The sequence below is a fragment of the Athene noctua genome, chromosome 1, assembly GCF_965140245.1.
Source record: "Athene noctua chromosome 1, bAthNoc1.hap1.1, whole genome shotgun sequence".
NCBI lineage: Eukaryota > Metazoa > Chordata > Aves > Strigiformes > Strigidae > Athene > Athene noctua.
The window spans coordinates 173,018,357-173,042,079 of NC_134037.1; the positions used below are offsets into that span (position 1 = coordinate 173,018,357).

Here is a 23,723-nt window from a genome sequence, read left to right on the forward strand (position 1 = left end):
CAGATTTTGAAAGCCACTCCCTGAGTTTTAATGAAACAATCCTAGTTATGTCTTTTTATTTCAGAAAGTTTACCAGTGCTATCTTGTTATATTGCAACAGATGAAGTATTTGTAGACTCTCACTGTCAAGCAATACTAAAAGAGAAAGGGAATTCTGAAGAATATAATGAAGAAATGTCAAATTAAAAAAACAAACGTTACTGAAGAACTGAAAAAAAGTTTTCGTTTACCTAATGCACATTAGATCATACAAAAGAGGTCCTAGCTGATAACGCAGCGTGGAATCCTGCTGTCTTTACAGGCCCTGCTAGTTTTTCAGCTGTATTCAGTGGGTTTGGGATTTTATACATAAGAACTTTGAATAATTGAGATTTGAAGTATTGTGGAAAATGGCTTTTTCTCTTTGATGTTGTGTTGAAGGCCTCAATGTTTTATTTTAAGAAGGTAGGGAGAAGTGTGATTGTTTACTTATCTCATGGGTTATTTATGTCCCTTACTTTCTGATACACAGGAGTGTTAGTCATCATACTGCCCAGTGGTGCACCTAGTGGTCTTTGGTTTACATTATTTCTTTACTCTGAAAGGAACAACTCCTGGGAACAGGCAAAGCACTGTTAAACTTTTTGTTACACATTGGGAAATATACATCCAGCTTTTGGGTAGAAAGGAGTATTTAATACTCATTTAATTATCTGATCCATCTGTTTACATTTCTAGTTGGGATTAATATTTATATAAGTAGCCCAAAACTGGTCTGAGTTTTCATACATGGAAAATACAAAGGGAACCACAATCCATAGTAAATATACCCCAGCAATTATTTTCCAAATGGAAGTAAATTTCTCTGAAAAGATAATAAAGCTGGTCAAAATTTTTCATCCTGAGTTGGAGGTAAATTATATTATTTGTTTTATTTTTTATTATTATGACATTTTATACCTGCTGTGAAACAGTTAAAATTATACTAGAAGAGCACATGTTTTTCCTTTAATCTGACAAGGACCTGTTGAAATTTGAAACTCCATTTCAAATTTCATAATTCTGTAGTTTATAGTTAATAATTTGTGTTAATCATGTCTTAGTTCTGTTACATATCCTCTGTATCTGAGAAAATTGGTAGAATGTAGAAAATTTCTCATACTTACATGAAATGCAAGTGTAAAACCTTTCCTGTGAAATTACGTTACAAAATTAGATCATTAATTCTGTTAAGCATAGGAAGCAAGCTGCTGCTTCAAGCATAACATATGCCAAGTAAGATGGAGGTACTATTAAGATTGTATTGTATCAGAAAGAATAATTTCTATACTGTCTTTAATGCAAACTGAAAATTCTATTTCCTTACAACACATTATCAACAAAATCGGACTGAGGTATGTCTGTGAGGGGTGTGATAGCATGAAGGTGATAAAGGTGTAGTTCTAGTGCAGTAACAGCGTTGATCCCAAGACGGAAGAATTGTGATTCCGGTTTGTTTAGAAGTGGTTCTTCTTTTAGTGCATTGAAGTTATCTGTGAGAAATCTGTGTCTCTGGAGACTAGTGATTCTTACTTTTCTCCTAACTTCTGTTTGTGTTCAGTTTGGACCATTTCTGGTTGGAGCTTTATTTTATAAGCAGAGATCAAATATGCCTGGATCATTGCTATCAGGTGCCAAAGAGTTCAGATAAATTTCTCTCATAAAACTGGTTATATGTGATATTAGGCGTAAGAATTTTGTGTCTCTCCTTGAGTATTCAGCAAGATTGTTATACTCTGCATTGTGTCAGCTCAGTATTTAATATTAAATTCCTGCTTTTTTACACGTTGTCTAAATATGTTGGGATTTGCTCCTTTTGTTAGACTTCTTGCATGTTGCAACAAATATTAAGACATGAATAATGAGCAAATTATGTGACCTTACATATCATTAAAATCTGTTTATATAAGGTAAGGTAATAGTGGGAGGAGATGCTGGAAATCTGATCTTGTAGCACTGCGTATGTATTTTAGTCATTCTAGCTTAGAGGTACTATGGACAATATCTTATTTTAGTTCACAGAGTGAAATCCCAAGTGAATGTAATAAAAAGATGCATTTCTACAGTTAGGAAGCAAAAGATCTAACAGGAGAGAACATAGTTTCTGCCGAAAAAGATTGCATTGCAAAACATTAATGGAATGTTACAATATTTCACTAGAGTATATTCAGTGGAGTTCTCTAAGTCTTAAGATATCATCATGATGCTTTATTATTGTCCCATTTATTATGTAAGCTTTATGTGCCATTTGATAACTATGTCATTTTATTATATGCAAAGTAACTTTAAACATCTCAATATAAATATTGTAAAATGTGGATTCTTGTTTAATAGATAATTATTAAAACTGTATCTTGAACACTGGAATGAGAGATAATTCACACTTTTAAAAATGAAACTATTACCAAAAAAGATTATGAGCATATGAAGAACATTTACCATTTTATCAGACCTAAAGAGGAACAATTTGCTTTTTACTTACTCTCTTCACAGAGCACTTTCCCTTATTATAGAAAAGCAAGAGTGTATGTTCTGGTATGAACTTACTGGCTGTTTTAATATTTTCATGTTCTTAGTGTGGAGATTTTTTAATTTCCTGAACTTTTTTATTTTGCACATGTAGGCAACACGGAAGGAGATTGAGAAACGCCAGGTCCATCTTAAGAGCATCACTGATTTAGGAGAGAATTTGAAGACAGTGCTGAAAGGAAAGGAAAGGCTAGTCGAGGATAAACTCAGCCTCCTGAACAGTAATTGGATAGCAGTAACTTCACGCGCTGAGGAATGGTTCAATCTGTTACTGGTAAGGAAAATGCATTGTTCACACAGAGGAAATGTTGGTGCTCAGCTGTAGGTGCTCAGCCTCATAGGAGTGTTTTTTCTGGTGCCTTGGACTACACTTATTGAATACAAAGGTACAGAGGCAATCAGATTGATTGTTGTTTAGTACATTGTGTATATTTTAAGAATCTGGCTGCTTACAGAGTGATGGCTCTGTGGAGTATTGATTGTTAGTGCTTCCTGCTCCTGTGTGGCTCAGTAGTTCCTGGACTGTTTTGGTTTGGATTTTTTTTCTGTAATGGATGAAATGCAGTTTCTCCCCAAGGGCCTAGACTACTTGAATATGAATCAAGTGAAAGCAATAGTCAAATAAGTTGAGTAAGTGTTGGTATTCATGCAAGCAACCTCAGCTGCTTTTGACTACACTAACATTTAAGTTTGAAATAATACAGTTGGGAAGTAAGCCTTCACTTGCACATTGGTTTGGTCCATGGGGTAGCTTTGGTGTATGATTCATTTCAGAGGCAACTAAATCAGTTCCGTGCAGGGTGCACACCTGATGTGCTCAAGGGCTATGATTTGGTCGTTCAGAACTGCACAAACCTCCTTTGGATCATTTTATAGTGCATGTTTTCATAGGGATAATTACTTAAGGGGACCAGATTAAGCCTTTTCAAAAGTACAATACCTAGTACACATTTAATACTGATTCAAGAGCTTCAGCCCTAGCGGCTTCGAACTGCTCATAGTCACGTAACTATGTTCTCCCTTAAAAGTCATTCTGTCATGAAGAGATGATGACCTGAACCCTTAAACACAGAAGGGTCTTAACCATTGGGCTGCCAAAATACTTTGGGAAATCTTATAATGCAGTTTCTGTTGCTGAGAGCATGGGACTGCAGTTTCAGCCCAGAGAAACTGAAGTGGTTCTCAGGGGTGTATTAGCCTTTATCATGACTTTTCAGAGCTTGATATGTTGGTTATAGCTCCACTAGAGCCTTTGAATGCTTCTGCGACAAATATACAGCATCACTACAGGACTTCTTTAACTGTATGCAGAATACAAGTGATGTAATACTGGTTGTGTCTATTCTATCTGGAATAGTGAAGTAATAGTGGTTGTGTCTATTCTATCTGGAAAACTTAAGCATTTCATTCAGTATGATGCAGGTGCTCAGCTTCAATGTGAAACTGATTGTAAGAAACTTATAATGGACTTCATAAACTGGTATAGTTACGTATTCCTTTCCTTTCTATCTTTCTCTGGTTTTGTTGATATTTACTAGAACCCATAATAAAAAAGGTATAAGAGAGGGAGTTGGTCTTTTAGTGATTTTAGAAGGATATAAAATAAAGGTTCATACATGTGAGGGCCAAAAGGACTAGTAAAATCTTTATTCTCAGGTGTTTTGCATGGATATGCATAGGCCTCATTCTAGTGAGCTCACCCAAAAAGACAAACTGTTTTTAACTTAAGGAGAGAAAAATGATTTATCAGAATATCAACTAGAATAGCTTTTTAAAATGCAGAGTCTCAAAGCAGCAAAGTTAGATGAAATGTAAAGAAAAGTTTTAGATACAAACCTTCCATTCTTGATTGTGACTTTGCAAGTGCATCGTTGTTACCATCTGAGTTTCAGTCAACTTAGGGGCTTTCCGAAATGAGTTCTGTACTTGGTTCTTGGGAAACTCATCTTTCCACCTCCACTAGGTCTGGCTGTCAGCTTCCTGATCCTCTCAGCAGCCTGGCTGAGCTGTTGACACCTGCATCTTGCTGTGACTTTATCGCTCTCCTGCCTGTCACTTTGGAAGCTTCTCTCTCTCTCCTAGACTGTCATTTTAAAGAAACTTAACATATATAGTGAGAGCAAACAAACAGCAAATATTATCCTTCACAAAACAAGCAGTTACTGCGTAAAATAAGCAAGTTTAATTTCGTAATGTATGCATGCTTGCCACAATTGGCATAATTATGGCTATTATTTCAGTACTGATTACTTTTTTGTATGCAGTATTTACCTTTTCCACATACAGGAATATCAAAAGCACATGGAGGCTTTTGATCAGAATGTAGCTAATGTCACAACTTGGATGTATCGTGCTGAAATACTGTTGGATGAATCTGATAAACAAAAAGCCCAGCAAAAAGAGGAAATTCTTAAGGTAAAAAAATGCGATTTTCTGGACAGCATTAATTGTATTCCAAAAAGGACTGTGTCAAATCTAGCATATTTTGAAAGGTATCACAAACTGATTAACTTTTTTCTGTGATAAATCTACTCTTTGGCAGCTTGAGATTACTTAATAAATTTGCACTGCATTACAAAAGTTAAATCCCTGCAGAAATAAAACCAGATATGTTGTTATAAGTCTTGGGGACTTCCTGGTGAGTAGAACAGCAGCTTATTAAACCTGTGTTTGCTGAAAAATGCTCCTTAAACACATCTGGTTGAACAAAATTCTCTTTTTTCCCTGTCTTCATTTTTAATTGCTTTTCTGTTTTTCTGTGATACTTTTCTGATATCTATGGTATCTGCATTTGATATCTCTTTCATATTATTGTTTTAATTCTATAAATACTGTTTGCATTTATGCCAGACCAACACCACCACTGGCAACAATATTATATGGTGAACTAGCTGTATAATAATGGGTTAGTGTATTGATCAGAAGGTTTTATTTGGCCCATTGCATCATTTGATCAACTGATGAAAAATCAGCTTGCAAGATAGTTAAGAATTTTAAAGTATCTCATTTAAAATACCTTCTTTGTTAAGATTAAACAACTTCATATTATTATTTATATGGATTTTTTTTTCCTTCTGAAATCAGCATGAAGTTTTACTATGTATTGAACTTCATGGTCAGTGCATATTATCTGAGGAACAGTTTGCAAATCAAAATCAGAGCTGTATTGCTGACATTAACGTAATGATACCATTTACTAAAGCAAGACCACAAATTCTAAGGCAGAGCGTAAATCAATGCATCATTGATCTTCACAGAATTACAGGACAGACTTTTGTAGTTGAATGAACATTTAATAGTTGAATCAACAAAAAGTACTCTTATCTTTGCTATCAGTACAGATATATATATTTGTATTATACAAAGGTATTTCATACAGACAGTGAAATGTAATTCTTAATGCCCAACTGTGTTTATGATTCCTGAATGCCTGGCTATCTTTTCTGACCTTTGCCCATACTGGGATCTACTGTTAAGATTACTATTGCAGAGAAAGAAGGTATTTGCCCTCATTTTTAAAAAATTTGTTATAGATTTATAGAAAAAGTCCAGTGGTTTTCATCTGGTCATTTTTCCCTGCCTCAACTAAAGGCATTAACAGTAATGAAAGCACAACTATATATTCAGATACATAATACATGAATTAGCAGCACTTCCTAGGTTTAGGAACATAAAATAATTTAGCATATACTGAAATATGCTGAGGATTGTAGTATTGCAGATAAGAACCTGCCTAGAAATAATGTTCACCATTAATTTCCTCTAGGAGATATTAAAACGGACATGTAGATACATTCCTGCTATAAATTTGAGAGATATGAGTGGGAATGTTATCTAATGTGTTTCTACTGGATTTACACACTCATGCATAATTATCTGAATTTGCTTTGTGGTTTTCCTCCCTATTCCTTTGCACACTTTCTCTCTCTCTCTCTCTCTTTCTTTCTCTTTGCATTTATTACTAACTTCAAGCCCTGTCTCTTGCTCACGGACTGTAGCGCTTAAAGGCTGAGCTGAATGATATGCATCCAAAGGTGGACTCTGTGCGTGACCAGGCAGTAGACTTGATGACAAACCATGGAGATCACTGCAGGAAAGTAATAGAGCCTAAACTGTCAGAGCTCAACCAGCGATTTGCAACTATATCCCAAAGAATTAAGAGTGGAAAGGTAGGAGGACTTGCTTCCTTATGGAGATGCATACAAAATGGTATTTATATAAGTTGCACAATTACAAGTACATAGCAGGGTGCAATTTCTCCAAAAACCTAGGCTTTTAAAGGAAAAAAATGTAGATCCTAAGAATATTTTTTTTTAAGTGTGAAGGTTTGGGTTTTTTGGCATTAAGGTCTTTTTTCACTTTTTCACAAAATATTCGCTGACTTTACATGAATATAACAATTACTTCATTAACCTATAAAGAATGAACTACATCTGGGAATTAATAAAATTCTTAATCTTCTCAAAGAATGAGTAGCCCTTTTTTAATATAGATTGGCTTTTGAGGGCCAATTTTTCATTAAATGCACTCAGCCTTTCCCTATGAGGCTGTTGCTCACCAAGGGTTGAGATGGAGATATATGTAGATAGATTATATCAGTTATACTTCAGCTACTCATCTGTACAACCAGTTTGACTACTGAATCTGAATTCAGTATGGATTAGGTAATTTTTAGCCAAGTTGTGACTTCTGAATTAGAATGAGGAAGGACATAAGCCACCTATGTTCTCCATTGTATTTGCTGCCTTTATTGTGGAGAGCTATTCAGCAAAATAAGTGGGTAGCCATGCAGGTATACAGGATAATTGGAATGCATGGATCTTGATCTTAACTATTTTTGCTGGCTACTGTAATAGCACTGGAAATGAATGTACAGAGGATCAGTGGCAGAGAAGGAAATAAGCTTTGTAAAAAGCATAAGCAAATAGATATGGTTTTCATTAGTTGTTTGGGGGTTACTCAGGGCTCAATACCCTGTATAACCAGCACATTCTTTGTGGATATTTGAGTTTATTTAGGTTTCTTTTCTGAAACATAATATGTCCTATGAATAAAAGTACCTTTTTTTTTTTTTTTTTTCCTTTCTTCCCTATTGGCCATCAGTAGTACTTCAGCTGTTCTGGTGTGCTTCTCACTTCTTACATAAGGACAAGCTGTAGACAGAGAACATCTTGGAACAAACCCCAAACAACTGTGTTGCATGATTTTTTTGTATTCTGAACATCAGCTATCTGCTGTCTGTATTTCCTCCTCAGTTTTACCTTGCACTTCCACTTACAGGGCCAATGAAGCCTTTGATAGAGTTGTGTGAAATTGTTGCTTGTCTTAGGGAAAATTCGGACTGCCTGTAGATGGTTTATCGTGCGTTAACTGTTTGCATTACATGTTGTGGGCTCACTCAAAGAAGGGGAAAAAGACACTTGTCAAGATGAAGTGTCTTCAGAATACAGCCTGCAAACATCTTCCACCTGGCAACCTTCTCTCTCAAGCGTTCTCCCATTTATGATTGTATAGGCAACATGAGGTAGAATAGCAGCATCTCGCTAAGCTTCATACACTATGTACCTAGCAACATAAATGGAATTACTACAGCACATAATTTTAATGGTAATTTAAAATTTACGGACCTTTTCTGGGAACTTGGGGAATGGGCATCTAGAGTATGATTCACAAAGGATATCTATAGTAATAGGTATTTCATAAGATAGAGAGGCAAAAGCTTGTCAGAATTCTTTGTGGTTCTACTGACCTGATGTATGCATTTGGATAAAGAACTAAATTGCTGGGTGCCTTGTTTTGTCTATCTATATAATGTAGGTAACTGCACTTCCCTTAGTCATGATTTCAGCGGCATGACCTGAAAAATAATTATTCTTATGGACTAATATTATGCTTCCTAAGTGTCTTGGAGTTTTTTTTCATACTGAGGTAAAATTATTCACTCAGTGAATAACAGATTTAAAAATCAATTCAAGAGGTTAGTAAGCTCTCATACTATTTTCAATCAATTCTCATCTGTTTTCAAATTAGATATATTTTTTCAAATGCTAACAATTATCAGTACAACAATGATGTAAATAGGAAATGACCTGTGAAGTTGGTAAATGCTAGTACATAACTGTTGTGGTCTGAATTAACAAAATTATCGGAGTCTACTAAAATGAGACAACATTTTCAAGTGGTATTTGAACCTCATTCAATTATTGGAATTACATCTGGTATTTTTCTTCTGTTTTCCTTTTTGTTGTTTTTTTATTTTGTTTAGGGTTTTTTTTAACATTTTTCAGATATTTTATATACCAGTTTTATTAGTTGATTTGTCTTTTAGTGATATTTAAATACTTCTGAAGACATACTTCAGAGCATTTGAGAAGTTACTGTGTAGTTAGCTGTTATTTCTAAAGTGCTTGCAGAGTATAATTCTGTGCTGCTTGATGAAAATTTGCAAGCACAGTATTATTCTCTATAAATATAATACATTATTATATTTCTATTAATATTCATAAGTGCTCAGATCTTTGTCATTAAAACAGTCATCCGGATACAATTAAGGCATTTTTACCCTAATTTTCCCAGGTCGTCTGTGGAAGAGCTAAGAACAGATTACAGCTGATGTCCAGTCTTGTTTCAACTGATCAGCTTTGATTATTACCAACTTCTTTACAAGCTTTTGCTTTATAAAAAATACCAATTGTACTGGAGAGAAGAATAAAAGAGAACTGATTAGAATATAATGGACTTATATCATTAGCAAGAAGATAGTTGTATGTCCAAGAGTTCTTAGAACATCATAAAGCTTTAATTACCTTTAAATCTAAATTTTATGCAAGAATCATCAAGAATTTGTATGTTGTTCTTGCATTTAAAACTTTGAAAGAAAAAAGGTTTTTCTGCTGATCCTTTGAAATACACTTAAATATATTGCATATTATACATTAAACTATCCACAGGCACTTGGGTATCAGGTAGATAAAGGATGGTATATTGTTGTTAATAATTGGCAATTGTTTTAGAGTTCAAAACTGAACACTAAGCTGAAGCACCATAATTATACTGAGGTCCATTTTGGAGGAATTATGTTTATTTTGTTTGGTTGAGGGTTTTTTGCTCCTGTGTTTTTGTTGAGGCTTTTTTGAAACACAAACTCTTTTAGCGAAGTTTTGTTGATTTTTTTAATATGTTACAAAATATTGTTAGAGGAATACCTTACGCAAAGATTATCTCTCTTTTGTTTATAATTCACCTGGCATGTTTGCTATTCTTCGTGAGACAGCAATGATTTCAAAATACTGAAACCAATCATCATTAATTTTTTCTCAGTTAGTAGTAGTAGGTTTTTTTCCTCTGAATGGATTGCTTGTTGCTGTGTGAGTAATTTCTGGCAAACTAGATTTAGCTAAGTAGTGTCAACATTTAATTTTTAGAGAAATTTTTATGTTACACTGTTTATCTGAACCTGTTCATACACACAAATGCGAGAATACAATTTTTTTTTTAATTTTATTTTCACTCACCATAGAATTCTTATGTTTTCTTATACAGAAATTCTACAGTATTGTTAAATAGTTATCTTTACTTGAATTTTTGGGTACTTTGAGTTGCATGGTGTAGATATTTTTTCACATGATGGAAAGTCTACCATTGTTTTAGCAATAGGGTGTAGATCAGATGTCTCTTTTCATTTATGTTTCTAATAAAACTATTAAGTATTTGATATAGATAAATAATATTTGTATGTCTTTCATTTTAGCCCTTCATTCCTTTGAAGGAATTGGAGCAACTTGACTTCGATATACAAAAAATGCTTGAACCACTGGAGGCTGAAATTCAGCAGGGAGTGAATCTGAAAGAGGAGGACTTCAGCAAAGATATGGTAATTTGGTTGAAATGGAAGTCTGAGTGAATAGTCAGGGAAATGAAAAAAACTGAGTGAAAATTAGAAACTTCCATATTTGTAGTAGGATCTTTAGATATAACTTAGACAAAATTTTACTTTGCTAATATATTATAAAATCAAAAGTCCCAAGTTAGCATTAAGTAAATGTTTTAGTGATAAGTTAACTGTTAGTTTATAAGAAAAATATTTTTTGACGCTTGTGAAGACACTAAGCAAAACAGGAATGTTATCTGTGGGTCCTATACTAGTACTATCAATATTACAGAATTTGGAATGAATATTAAAATCTCTGTAGCAGTATAAAGGAAAACTCAGAATGATGTATCTAAATGGGCAATACAGTAAAAGAAGACATTCACTAAAAACAAATGCTAGTCAATAATCATTGAAAGAAATGCCACTTGCCAATTACTTCTTAACCAATCTGATTATACCATTTATTGTCAATAGTTTTTGTGGCTGTGGTAAGCTTTATTACTCACGATTGCTCTTTGCAAGTAGTAAAACTGTTTATACATATTAGTGGAGGGGAAAAAAAAAAAAAAAGGAGTAAAATACTGCTGTGCTTTGCTGCTGTTGCCACTGTGGTGTGTTTTTTCCAGAGTGATTTTCAGAGAGATGATATTTCTTGGCTTGTCAATAACAAGAGATGTGTCTTTAGGACCCCTCTCTTCATGAGTCCTCAGCAAGATCAAATATATATTTATTTACAAGCAATATTCTTTTCCTTTTAAGGAATTCTTCAAATATAGCTATTTATAGCAATCCTGAAAGGAATATTTACAGGATTTGTTTTCTTTTTCCTTTATTTTAATGCAGGAAAAGTAAAATTTAAGGCAGTATGTACTGCTGTGGTAAATTCTAAGTGAATCAAGTTTGATGGGGCAGTTGCCACTATTTGAGCATATTTTGTTCCCTTTGTTTATGTAAAACATTTAGTGTAGTTAAAGAGATGCACTCCCAGAAGCTATGGCATAGATTCAACTTCTGTGTAAAAAGTATTTAGTGGTATAATTTTCCCTGCCAGAATATCTGTTTTGCACTGTGATGATGCCTGAAGTGGTTGGGAATTACATGGTCTTCTAGCATACTGGCAATTTCCATGACTTCTGACAGTAATTTAGAATATTTTAGATAAATTTATTCTTTTTGTTTTAAAGCAAAATATATTTTACCTTTTTGCCTCTAATGTTTTCATCCTGTTACCCTAGTTGCTGCATAAAATCTAATATCAAACATCTATAGGTTTTCAGGTGCTCTTTTACTTGTCCCTCTCAAATGTCAGCCTGTATTGTAGAAAGCAAGTAAAAGTTATTAGGTTTTCAGTATAGAACTTCAAGAAGCTGTTAGATGATTACCCTAGGAGAGGATGTATAGTTCTATAATGTCTGTATCTCCTAGTATTTAGGTAATAATTAGATTTAAATGCCCATTATACTTGTTTTTGGTTTTTTTTTTAAATCAGAGTGAAGATGATGAGAGCATGGTGAAAGAATTGCTGCAAAGGGGCAACACGCTTCAAAAGAGAATCACAGATGAGAGAAAACGGGAGGAAATAAAGACAAAACAACAGCTGTTGCAGGCTAAACATAATGCTCTCAAGGTATAGGAGCTACAGTTATAAGCACATACTACTAAACAAGGTTTTTTCTTCATTTCAGGGCATTGTTCTGTTAAATGAATCTTCATTACTATTTAGAGTAATTAAAAACTATTTGGCTATAAACATATATTTTCTGATATACTTCTCCTGATGGCTTGGAAAATATATTTTAAATCTCCAGCTTAACAAGTACTGTTTTGTCCTCAGTGTTACCACTGTGTGATTGTCAGTTGGACAACAATAATTCCTTTTTTAACACATTATGTATGTTTTATGTTTCTCCAACAGCACTCAAGACCTTAGTTAGAATCGGTTCTCACAAACTTTTCGGTTGTATAACATACAAATGGCAATGTATGGCAATGAATAAGTTGTTTCATCCTTTAGTAAAAGATTTACATGCTATAGTCTTTAGTGGGAAAAGTGGATCCAGCCTCTTTAGAATAGGATAGGTGGTAGAACCAATAAACCTAGCAGCTAAGAGGCTGAAAACCAAAGTCACATATCAAAATTCTGTGTTACCACAGTCCTGGAGGTACAACTGCATGATAATGTTCCTTAGAAACATCCACAGTGAGACCTACTGGGACAAGCTAATAGTCATAAATGGGAGTGTCTGCTTTCCAGGTAAAAACAAAAGTGAGGAAAGAAAGAATCTTACATTTTGGAAAGTCACCCTAGTCACCTACATGGAGCTGTAGGCTCTGGCTACTATAGGAGAATTTTTCATCTTATTGACAAGCAGAATTTTTCTTTCTTTTGAAAATTTTGATTAAGTTGTTCTTGGCTTGGGGAGCATGGCACAGTTAAGTTTTATTATTACTTATTTTTAAGTAGCATCTTTCCTATTCCTTGGATTTTATTCTAACTTCTACAGTTTTGCAGATCTGTTGAATTCAGTAAAAGAATAGCTGGAATATACCACTGTTTTGTCCATATTTAAACAAAACTTGAAATCTATTAGGGGTGTCTTTGACTGTTCCAAATTAAATGGAAGTAATACATAATTTTTATGGAGGAAAAACAAGAAAAGTGTTTCTAGAACTATGCTATTAGCCAGACCATACTGGCTACTTTTATAGAATAGAGTGATTGATTTTCATTTGGGTGTCTTAGTTTAGGCATTCAACCTTGTCAAATAAAATTCAAGAACAGGGAAGCAAATTCATCCGAGTATTTTTATATAAAATGTAACAGTAATTTTAAAATGTACTTCTTAATAAGAAGTTATAGTAATGAAAATATTTTCTGAATTCTGTATAAGCAAAGTTAAGCAGTAAATGCAAATGCATATGGAGTAAATTTAATAATATTCCTATGAAATAAAATAACATTTTTTTACCTTCCTGTTAAAGAGAAGTTTTAATACTTTTATGAAGCTGATTCATAAACACAAGACATTTGTTATGTAAATGATATCTAATTTATAAAGAGGAAACCTGTCTTTGCATATGTTTCTGAATTGAAATTACATTCTTTTGAGTAGCTACAGAGTTTTCATGCAGGCTAGAATTTCACAGGAGACCACAAAAGACAGGAAGCCCGCTTATGGCTAGGTACTAAGTGGGCTGTGTTTCCATCTGTCCAGTAAGTGTTCTGAGCAGAAGTGTTTTATATAAAATACTGACATTTATGTAAGAGTCTTAACTTCTCTGAATATTGGTGACTGTCTCAGTGGTTTATTCAACACGTGAACAACCCTGAATTAGGTAATCTCCTTTAAAAGAAAAATAATCTGTTAAACTGAAGTAAATACGTTGTGTTCCATTACTTATATGCTGTAAAACTGAAGAAAATATGCTGTGTTGAGATATTTATATTATAGATTTAAATATCAATATTTAATTTTTAAAATAGTGGCCTTGTGTGCTTTTTTCCTTCAGTGTGCACACATGCCAATTCATATTTTATAAGCCTTTAATTCATATTCTAATAATGTCTGCACTGTGAACAGGACTTGAGATCTCAAAGAAGAAAAAAGGCTTTAGAGATTTCTCATCAATGGTATCAGTACAAGAGGCAGGCTGATGACCTAATGACATGGCTGGATGACATTGAGAAAAAGTTAGCCAGTCTACCAGACCACAAAGATGAGCAGAAGCTAAAGGTAATGTTGTTTTGGGATGGCAATGGTAGATCTTTCTGAGTGATAGTTTATTAATTTAGCAGACAGCAAATGCAACAAATAATCCAATAGATATAGAATATTATCGGTTCAGTTCTTTATTTCTATTTATAGTAAAATGAATCCTAATTATCTGTGTTCAAACTGACATTTCTTTGTTGTACTATATCTTGTACTTGTTATACAGAATGTTATATAAATAATTTGAAACACACTAAATAAAAGTTTTTGTCAATAATATGGAAAGTGTGCAATGTATTAAGAAGCATCAAATGTTTTCAAGTAAAAATTGTAATTGATTTTATGTATCTTTGTTCCAGATGAACAAATGACTTACCAATATATGGATGACCTCTGTCTCATGTTAGCACATTCATTTTCATCAGAACATATTCATATGTCACTGTCAAACTCTATAGATTTATTTACATACTGTCAAAGGTTTTCCTAGTTTATTTTGCATCGTCTTTCTTTGCTTCATTCTCTGAGTTTCCCACAGAGTAAAACAGGATTAAAGTAATATGTTGAAGTCAAATAATATATTTGTAAGCTGTGCAAACACTATTTGTCCTAAATATGCTGACCCTTACTGAGATAAGAGTTTCTCCAATTGCCCATCACAGTGTAATAGCAAGAATCTGGAATTGGAAACTGTTGGCCTTTGCTAACTAGTTTTCAATGGGTACTAGCTGTTAGTATCTCTACAGCCAATGTCCAAGAAGGTTCTTTTTTGGTTTTGTTTCAATGTAAAATAAGAAATGAAATAGCTGTAAATTTTAATTGTAGCAATAAAATGAAAATGGAATTTCTGACAGAAGTATTTTGCTAATTTTAAATTGATTGATCTAGTTAGCTAACTGTCCTGGGCCCTGTATTGGTTTTGCTCACTAGGAGATTGATGGAGAATTGGAGAAGAAGAAGGAAGATCTGAATGCGGTGCACAGGCAGGCTGAACGCTTGTCTAAGGATGGGGCTGCAAAAGCAGTGGAGCCAACCCTGATACAGCTCAGCAAGCGCTGGCGAGATTTTGAGAGCAAATTTGCTCAGTTTCGAAGACTCAACTATGCACAAATTGTGAGTTGTTACTGGCAAACCCACATGTTTGCAACTGCTACTACTAACAGCATCCTACTAACAATGAGAGCTTCAGGGTCAGTGTCAACTCTTCAGATATTAATAAGAAAAACTTTATTGTCTGCAAGTGGGGGAATCTTTATATTCTAATACAGTAGTTCTCTGCTTTGGTCTTAAAATTGCCCTTAAGTTAAATCAGCCAGTTACAAAAAACTCAGCAATGAAAAATTCGTGTTTATTTCCGTTGCCTCATTATTTTTCCATAACATTTTCCAGTTTATAAACATCAGTTTGCCATGCATCTATTTTGTTTAGTGACCATGTAAAACACAAAAAATGTCTTTTTCAAACTACCCATCCCATGCCAATTTTAATTGGTTTTTTATTTGTCCATAACATGTTATAGCCTCTTAAGAAGAGATTAAGAAAATTCTTATGACACTGTATATACATGGCCTCTTCTTCAAATGTTTGAATTCTCAAAGGAGTTTTTGCAAGGAAGTGTACTTTTTAAAATTTGACAGGATGGAAACATAATTTTATGAACCAACTTTGTGTCTTCTGATTTTGACTTGTTTAGTTGTATATAAAATATAATTATTCTTACTGGTTTATACATGCTGCAATAACTGGATAAATAAAAGGAAAACCAACTGTCACTATTCCAAGTTTATGGTCAAAATATGGCAGTTTTTCCTTGACATTCCATCTTCTGGGCTTTTGATTTTATATGAAGAAAGATAAGATTTACTCTCAAGGAAGTTCTTGCATTATATGCTCTTCTGTAATCTTAAAAGTGCTAGGGATAAAGGGGTTTTTCAACAAAATATAATTTTATTTATTTATTTTTAAATACACCTAAATTGCACAGGGGACATACTGACAGGATAATGAAAATTTAAATACATGAAATGTTATTTCTAATTAATATAAGGTTGACTATGTTTTAAAAAAGAAAAAAAAGTTCCAAAATCAGCAATAATGTATAAACTTTTGGTCAACACAGTCCTCTATTTAATGTACTCAGTGTATTGTGAATTTTTAACTTTTCTGATATTAAGTTACATAATGTATATATATATATATATATATATAAATAATTGGGATAACCATGCAGCTAATGGAAACAATCAGAGAAACATTAACTTTGGTTTGTATGTTATTAAATCTTGTTCCATCTGATTACTCTTTTCAGATTACTATGTCTTGTATTAAACTTGATGGATGTAATCAGTTGCAAATCATTTATATTGGCATGGAGTTAGAACAGGTTTCACTTTGTCTTGTAAATGAGTCTTTTTATAATGAATATATTTGTTCCTTTGATAAGCAAGTAAGAAATAAGAATGTGCATGCGATTTATATAAAAACATTCTGCTGTCAATGTGCTTTTTATGTCACCCACCACCTGCTATGACAGAGGATGAGTATATCCATTATAAAATTTTACTATCAAATCAATAAAACTATATATTAGCATATTTTTCTTTAAAATATATAAGGTAGATATATCAGCAGAACTGCTTTTGTGTCTGTCAAAGGAATACAGTCATCAACTTTTTAAAGCCCTGTAACCATTACATATATTTTTATTGTTAAAATATTTTATTTATATCTTTCTATCCTTGTAATGGTTAATTTTTTTAATATTCTCAAGTATTTTATGCAAGAAGGCTACTTGTTAGCATTTATCTGGGGAATGAGGTCATTATTCAATGAAATGTACGTGTGTACAGGATAATTACTGCATCCTTCTCATTTCTCATGAAAAATATCTTGCTCTGTTGACAATGACCAAGGTGATATTCGTATAAAATATTTTAGAAGTTTTACAGAAGCTACTGAAACTGGTGAGGCAGTATATTTTCATGCCTCAAATCAGAGTGAGAAGCACAACTGCCTTGTTATTGTTCCAGCTTTGCTGAATCAGGGAAACAAAATGAATTTCTTGAGTCCTTTTTTTTCTTTTTTAGTACAGCCTAAGTACCTACCTCACAGGGATGTTGTGAGGAGCAATTAAATGTTTGTTCAAGACTTAAAAATACAAAAAAAATATTAAAATTCAAACTATACACTCGAACACATGCATATACCAGCAAAAATAACTTTCATGGAGATTTTCTATGTTAACCACCAACTGAATAAAACCATATAATAAAAATACAAAACGGAATTTATTTTTAAAGCAAAATACATAGAAAACTGCTGCATTTTTTATTTATAATTGATGATGTATTCAGTAACAGACAAAAATTGAAAGTTGTTATTATAAATCAATGAGGATTTAGTTGTACTGTATATCTTGCAATTCATTATCATTCATTGAATAAACATAGCAAGACTGCATTGAAGAAGACGTTTAATTATGTGGCTTAATGACAGATTTGCTTTTCTTACGTTTGCTGGAGCTAATATAGTTCTGATATCAAAGTGTGAAATTAGAATGATCATGCTCCCCTGGATTTTACTTTTCCCCAGTATTTTTTGGGAAGACCTGTCAGGAGGATGTCAGAATCATAGCCATATAACAACTGATTCTCACTAGCATGGTAGATCCTCATAAAATTCTGATTGTCTCACAAATATGTACTGTAAATATCCAGCAACTGACAAATATATATGGGTGTATATGAAAAAGAATTTTCTGTCACCACTTTTGATAATAAGGTATAATGTAGTTATATTACCTCCAACACTGCATGTTCTGTTTAATGCCAATTTTGAGACATGATTCAATTTGGAATACTGGTCATCTCTATGTGAAAATTGTCAGAGAGTAATGTGTGACATTCTATAGGGAAAAAGGTGGGTTTATTGCAATAACAGATTAAACATGGTACACAAATGCATAAATACAACTGCACAAAACCTAAAATGACACTGAGTGTGAAAAAGTTTTTGGAGTTCATGTTGTCTTACAGGTTTCTTCTCCCACCTGGTGTCTTTATTCATATGTAACAAAATAAGCAGTGGGCAGAAAATTCATTTTTTCAGTTGGGCAGATTGCCGATTCCTATGTTAAGAAAAGTTTAGCTTTCTACTTCATGTCTGCTAAAAATTTCAATTTGAAATCAGTCAGTAGTAACTTCAGTTGTGAAGTCTGAATACCTTATTAAAGAGTGGAGTATTTTACCATAATATCTTAAAATTATGATTAACCACTAAATCCCACTGAAATTCATGGAAGCTTAAGATACTTTTAAAAAAACATGCCATTAAAGTTTAATCCTAGAGCAGTATGCAGTTTTTGCATATTAAAATTACATGTTTGTTTTTAAAACAATCCCTATTGGTAAAAATTGTAACATCAGAGAGGTCAAAAGCATTTATTTGTAGATTAGCTCTGCAGAATCTGAAATAATTAAGACCTGGCAGTTGCACAGTATTATTAGAAAAGTTATCAGACCCCTTTGCTACAATCTAAGACTAAATCTTCCAGTTACTATTTTTCTGCAACAGTTTATGCCACTGTTCCAGGGTGATGAGAATAGATATCTCTTGCAAAGAAAAAGCTAGATTCAGATAGTTTAATTCAGATCAGGATCAAAATCAGTTACTGCTATATTGATTACATTTAATTAAATTAGCTTTAGTTAATGCCTCTTTTATAGAAAGTTTTTCTCCATGCTTTCATTTCAGCAGTCCATGAGCATGTTTATATCATGGCTCAGTTTAGATTTTATTGAGCTGACTGAAATGACTCTGCATATAGAGAGTACTGAAGGTCTTTATCATGAGAAAATATTTTCTAGATGAACACAGGTGCAGAGCCAACACTATAAATTCTTATTTCATATGTCCTGTTACCATATTTTATCAAGCTATCCAACATTCTTTCTGCCGTCACACATGGTGGTTTTTTTCTTTTCTTCTCTTGGCTGAACTATGCAGTAAATAATAAGCCAGAATATTTTTAGGGCAAGAGGAATATTGTTCTTGCAACCCATGAACAGCTGTCAAAATTATGTACTTACTGAAGCATATAGAAGCAAAAAAATGGGCTTACCTAAGTCATTTCAGTAATTTCATTGGTGACACACACAAACATTCTGTTGAAATTTATGGACATTTTACTAGTGAAATATTTGGCCTGGATTTTGGCCATACTGTGAAAAATAATCAAATTATAAACGTCAGGAGAGATCTTTTTCATACCAATTAGACTATGCACTGAACAAGAATGAATAAGGAAAATAGCTATACAAAACATGTGTTTATTTCTATAAGGTAAGTGATTTAGTCTGAGCAGTTCAATGGTTATCTGCAACATGGATAAAATACCAGTACTCATAGTACTTACTATGAACTAAATACCATAAACTTCATTTTTCCAAAATGAAAGACATTATTCACTTTAAGATTCTGTAAAGCATTCAGAAATTCAAACTACCTGTCTCCTAACTGGATAATCACTTCAGGTGAGAGAGTATGTGATCAACTTCTGGAACCAGATTAAGGACTAATCAAGTTTACATCTGAAATTCAAGAAAGTTCAGTCTTCTAAGGGCATCTTGCAGTTTTCAGTTAATATTTCCCTGTGGAGCTCTATTTAGTTCATTGAGTGAAAAACTTTTTTGGTTTTAACTGTTAAGATGTGTATATATAAAGCTATTTTATAAAATATAAATCAAACATTAGTTGAAATAAATCTGTCACAGATAAACACAGGACCTGGTGTCCTAATTATGTGTCTGCATGTAAATAATGTGAATACTTCAGTGGTAATGTGCTACCATTGTTTTCGATCATTGTTTTCCACAGTTTTCACAACCAGCAACATTGGAATGGAGTGGTTTTCTTCTCTTATCCTTGATTAAATATTTCTTGGGATAAATAAACAAATAATGGTTGACAAGAAGGGGCAAACTAATTCTTCTGTATTCCTACAATGAGTGGGAGAGAGGATGAATAAAAGGGGAAAGTCATTAGAAAAGCAAAACAGGAAAATGCTGGGCAAAAGAAAAGAACTATACAGTGATGGATTAGTATTTGTGTCACCTATGTGCTTTGGGTCTCTTAAGGACAGAACAGAGATGATCCTGTGACACCATTTAACTTTCCTGACATTTACAGTGGCAGCTTTTTAAACAAAGAGCTTTACACAGCACAGCTTAAGACTGGGCTTTTTTAACCGTGGTCCACAAAAGAGGTGAGAATGAATGAAAATCTGTGGGGAGAGAATCACAGCTGAATGTTTACACCCATTTTCTAGCATCCATCAACCTGGAAATTGCTGTTAGAAAACTTATTCAAAATAATTTAGTTGTATTTCAAATACTTTGGTTTTATGTTTTATTTAAGAAAAGAAACATATGGGAAGTACACTGAAAATAAATATTGTCTTTGATAGAGTTGAAGGAAGGCTAGTTTTATAAATGCATTTTTAAATGCACTTTGTCTAAAATGAATGCATACTGTGATGTGGTAGTTGAAGTGAAGACCATCTATAGCCTTCTTTTATAAAATTGGAACAGTTTACTACAGTCTTGATTTCTAAAGCGTATTTGTCTTCTCTCATATTTTCTTACTAATTCTGTACAGTATTCACTATCATCACTGCAGATCTATATTATTTTAATGGTTAAAAAATCCTGTTTTGTAGGTGACAGAACTTTACAGAAAATATTTTTTCTGTGCCATTTTTCATTATCTGTTTTAAACTTTAGTGAAGTTTAAAAGTGAAACTCAACATCTTTACCTCATCACATAAGAATGAAAATTCTTGCTACAACTTGGACTAAGGCTGGCTTAGGATGCTGTCTTTAAATTATATGAAGTGGTTATAAGAATGTAGTCTTAGCCATACCATGGGCTTTTCTTGCTGTTCTCTGTATGGTTGATATGGAAAGACCAACAGCCTTTGGTTAGAATTATATGCAACAGAGTACCCAGTTGTCTCTCTCAATTTTCTTCGAATAAAACTGAGCATTATACTAGTATAGTATTTGCTTCCTTATAATTACCTAGCTATTTGGGAAACAAGGCAGCTAATTAACATCTTATTTTCTCTGATATAGTATATCATAATTTATTAACATAATAAATAGCATGGTGAGGAATTTGGTTTTGAAAATTACTTGGCTATAATATTGAATTAAATAATAAGGAAAAAGACCTGCTGCAGACTGATCTGGCCCTGAGTAACAATATGTTCTGAAGAGATGATGTTTATCTCCTGTCAGTGTCACTCGTGTTTGGGTTTGAGGTTTTTTTTTTCATGGATGCAGCTGAGTATACTCATAAAGGTGCAGAAGAAAGCAAATTTGTATATGTACAGTGCAAGTGCTGAATATCTATGTATGTTTAACTAGTTTTCAAAACTGCTGGATTGACAGCAATTTCATTTATATTATTTTTTTTAAAGTATCTTTTTCTTGGAGTAACAAAATCAGCCTAAGTGACAAACCCTATTATTATTCTGTGATTTCATCTCTATAAATGTAGATTAAGGTTATTTTAAGAAATAAAGATGGAAAATAATTAGGTAATGCCTTTTAACATTTCTGGAAAGTGTCAGTGTTTAAGGTTTAGGACCTTGCTCTTTGAAGCTGTTAGCATTCAACACTAATGTGGTACTTAAATGGCATTTTTAGATTATTTTCTAAATTTTCTCAACAAACAGTTTGCATAAATATCTGGAAAATTAGCATCACAAATCGACAGTCAGTTTCAAAATGGGATAGTTTAGGCATCAGTAGACTGTATTCTAACATATCTGTGTTTTATTTAGCATCAGTTGGTTTATTGGTGATCAGTCTGTAGTGTTACATGTATTATTATTCAAGACAGCCCTTAGGCTTCATCCTTAAATGCTGTTTAAGATGAGGACACTTCTGTAGTCTTAATAAATCAGCCATTAAATAAATTGGCATCGACCAAAATCTATTCTTAGGAAGGCTTTCCGTCCACCATATCGTGTAGAAGGTTATTCTGCAACTATATACACTGTTTCTTCTCTATAGCTTACCACCATCTGAGAAATACAATTTTGAAATTCTGTTTTGTGTAAAAAAACATTTGAAATTCCTTCAGTTCTTTTGAGTATTTCCTGCTGTGCAGGCAGATTTGAGTATGTGATACTAGTTTAACAGAATCAATAGAGACTGTCAGAATTGGACATCATGATTACAAGGATATAAGACTGTGTAGAAGAGTTTAATCTTCTAAAGTCTCAACTAGATACTTCCTTAAGTAGGTCAGTTCCTTTATTATGCCTGTATGTATTTTTTCAGCTGTAAAAAATATTACAAGATGAATACAATAAATGATTAACAGCTCTGTATTTTTGTATAGTATAGTTAATATATAAAAACTTTGAAATAGGTTCTATCTACAGGAAGGTAACACATAAATCAATTACAGAAGTGTTTTCCAGGTAAACCCTTATCAAATGCTAACTTTTTAAAATATCTGTTGAAAACCAGCCTAGGACATAGGTTTCACAATATGTTCTGATTTTTTTCATTCTAAAATGTAACTGACTACCTAAGAATTTATTTATTTAGTGATTTCTAATACTGAGAATGGCTATCTCTTTTGACTCATTGGTAGTTAAAATCTTACTTTCCCCCAAAAATGTTAGTGACTTTACATGGCCTGAGCAGTGTTTGTTAAATGATTATGAGGTATAACCTTTAATTTTTTTAATATTCATTTTATTGTGTTCTAAATATCTGTTTAAGTCACATGACAGATATACAGATTTCCTTTTCCTTGTCAATTTTGAACTACTGCAATTATGAAGATTGAGATATGCCATCTTTATCAGAAATAAGTAACATACGTGAATAATTTATTTAAAACAAGAGACACTTTATAAATCCCAGTAGTTCTGATTACTCAGTTATGCCATAAAGCTACTAGATTTTGTTTTTCTTCAAGACATAAGATTGCAGCTGTGGCATAAGATATACAGTGCTCCATTTTGCTCTATTTTTTTTATTTTCTGAAAGAGCTGACTTACATTACACACACTACAACATATGACAATCTTATGTCCTAGTCTTATAGCTGAAATGATTTTTTTTTTCCCCCTCTTTGCTCTAACAAATACCAATGGAAATTGTCAGGGTTAAAAGTTAGAAGCAGAACTGCTAGAATTTTGAATTTGTGCTAGTTGTTTTAGTCTCTTATTTGTGTGAATGCTAGCAGATCTTCAGTATGGAACAATGGGTAAGTTTTCAAATAAGGTACAGCTAAATTCAATACGCAGTGCTGCCTCATCCTGAGGAGAGTCCTTATCTAGAAGCAATTATCTAAGTGAGAATAAAACAAAAGCACTGTTAAGCAACTGAAAAAGACATTGCCCAAGCTGTTCATTTTATCGCTTGACCAAGTGTATTTGACATCTTGGAGGGCTCTAAAGACATGAGGCTGTGTGGAACACAGGATTAGCCACAGCACCAAAATGCTTTGTCATAGTTTCTAAACTATATATTTACATCCTGATGAAAAAAAAAAAACCCAAACCAAAACAA

The 23,723-nt window shown here is 33.0% G+C and overlaps 1 protein-coding gene across 8 annotated transcripts in view; it reads left to right on the forward strand.

Annotated features, from left to right (window-relative positions):
- Positions 1-23,723, forward strand: part of DMD (dystrophin) — a 1,208,865-nt gene that overhangs the window by 517,797 nt on the left and 667,345 nt on the right. For 7 of the 8 annotated variants that reach the window (XM_074905425.1, XM_074905436.1, XM_074905445.1 and 4 more), the window contains 7 exons: positions 2,642-2,821; positions 4,834-4,962; positions 6,546-6,716; positions 10,298-10,420; positions 11,910-12,047; positions 14,002-14,154; positions 15,064-15,246. In XM_074905425.1, the coding sequence (XP_074761526.1) occupies positions 2,642-2,821; positions 4,834-4,962; positions 6,546-6,716; positions 10,298-10,420; positions 11,910-12,047; positions 14,002-14,154; positions 15,064-15,246 (1,077 nt within the window). The remainder of the gene's footprint in view (positions 1-2,641; positions 2,822-4,833; positions 4,963-6,545; positions 6,717-10,297; positions 10,421-11,909; positions 12,048-14,001; positions 14,155-15,063; positions 15,247-23,723) is intronic. The other variant, XM_074905471.1, reaches the window with a different exon arrangement.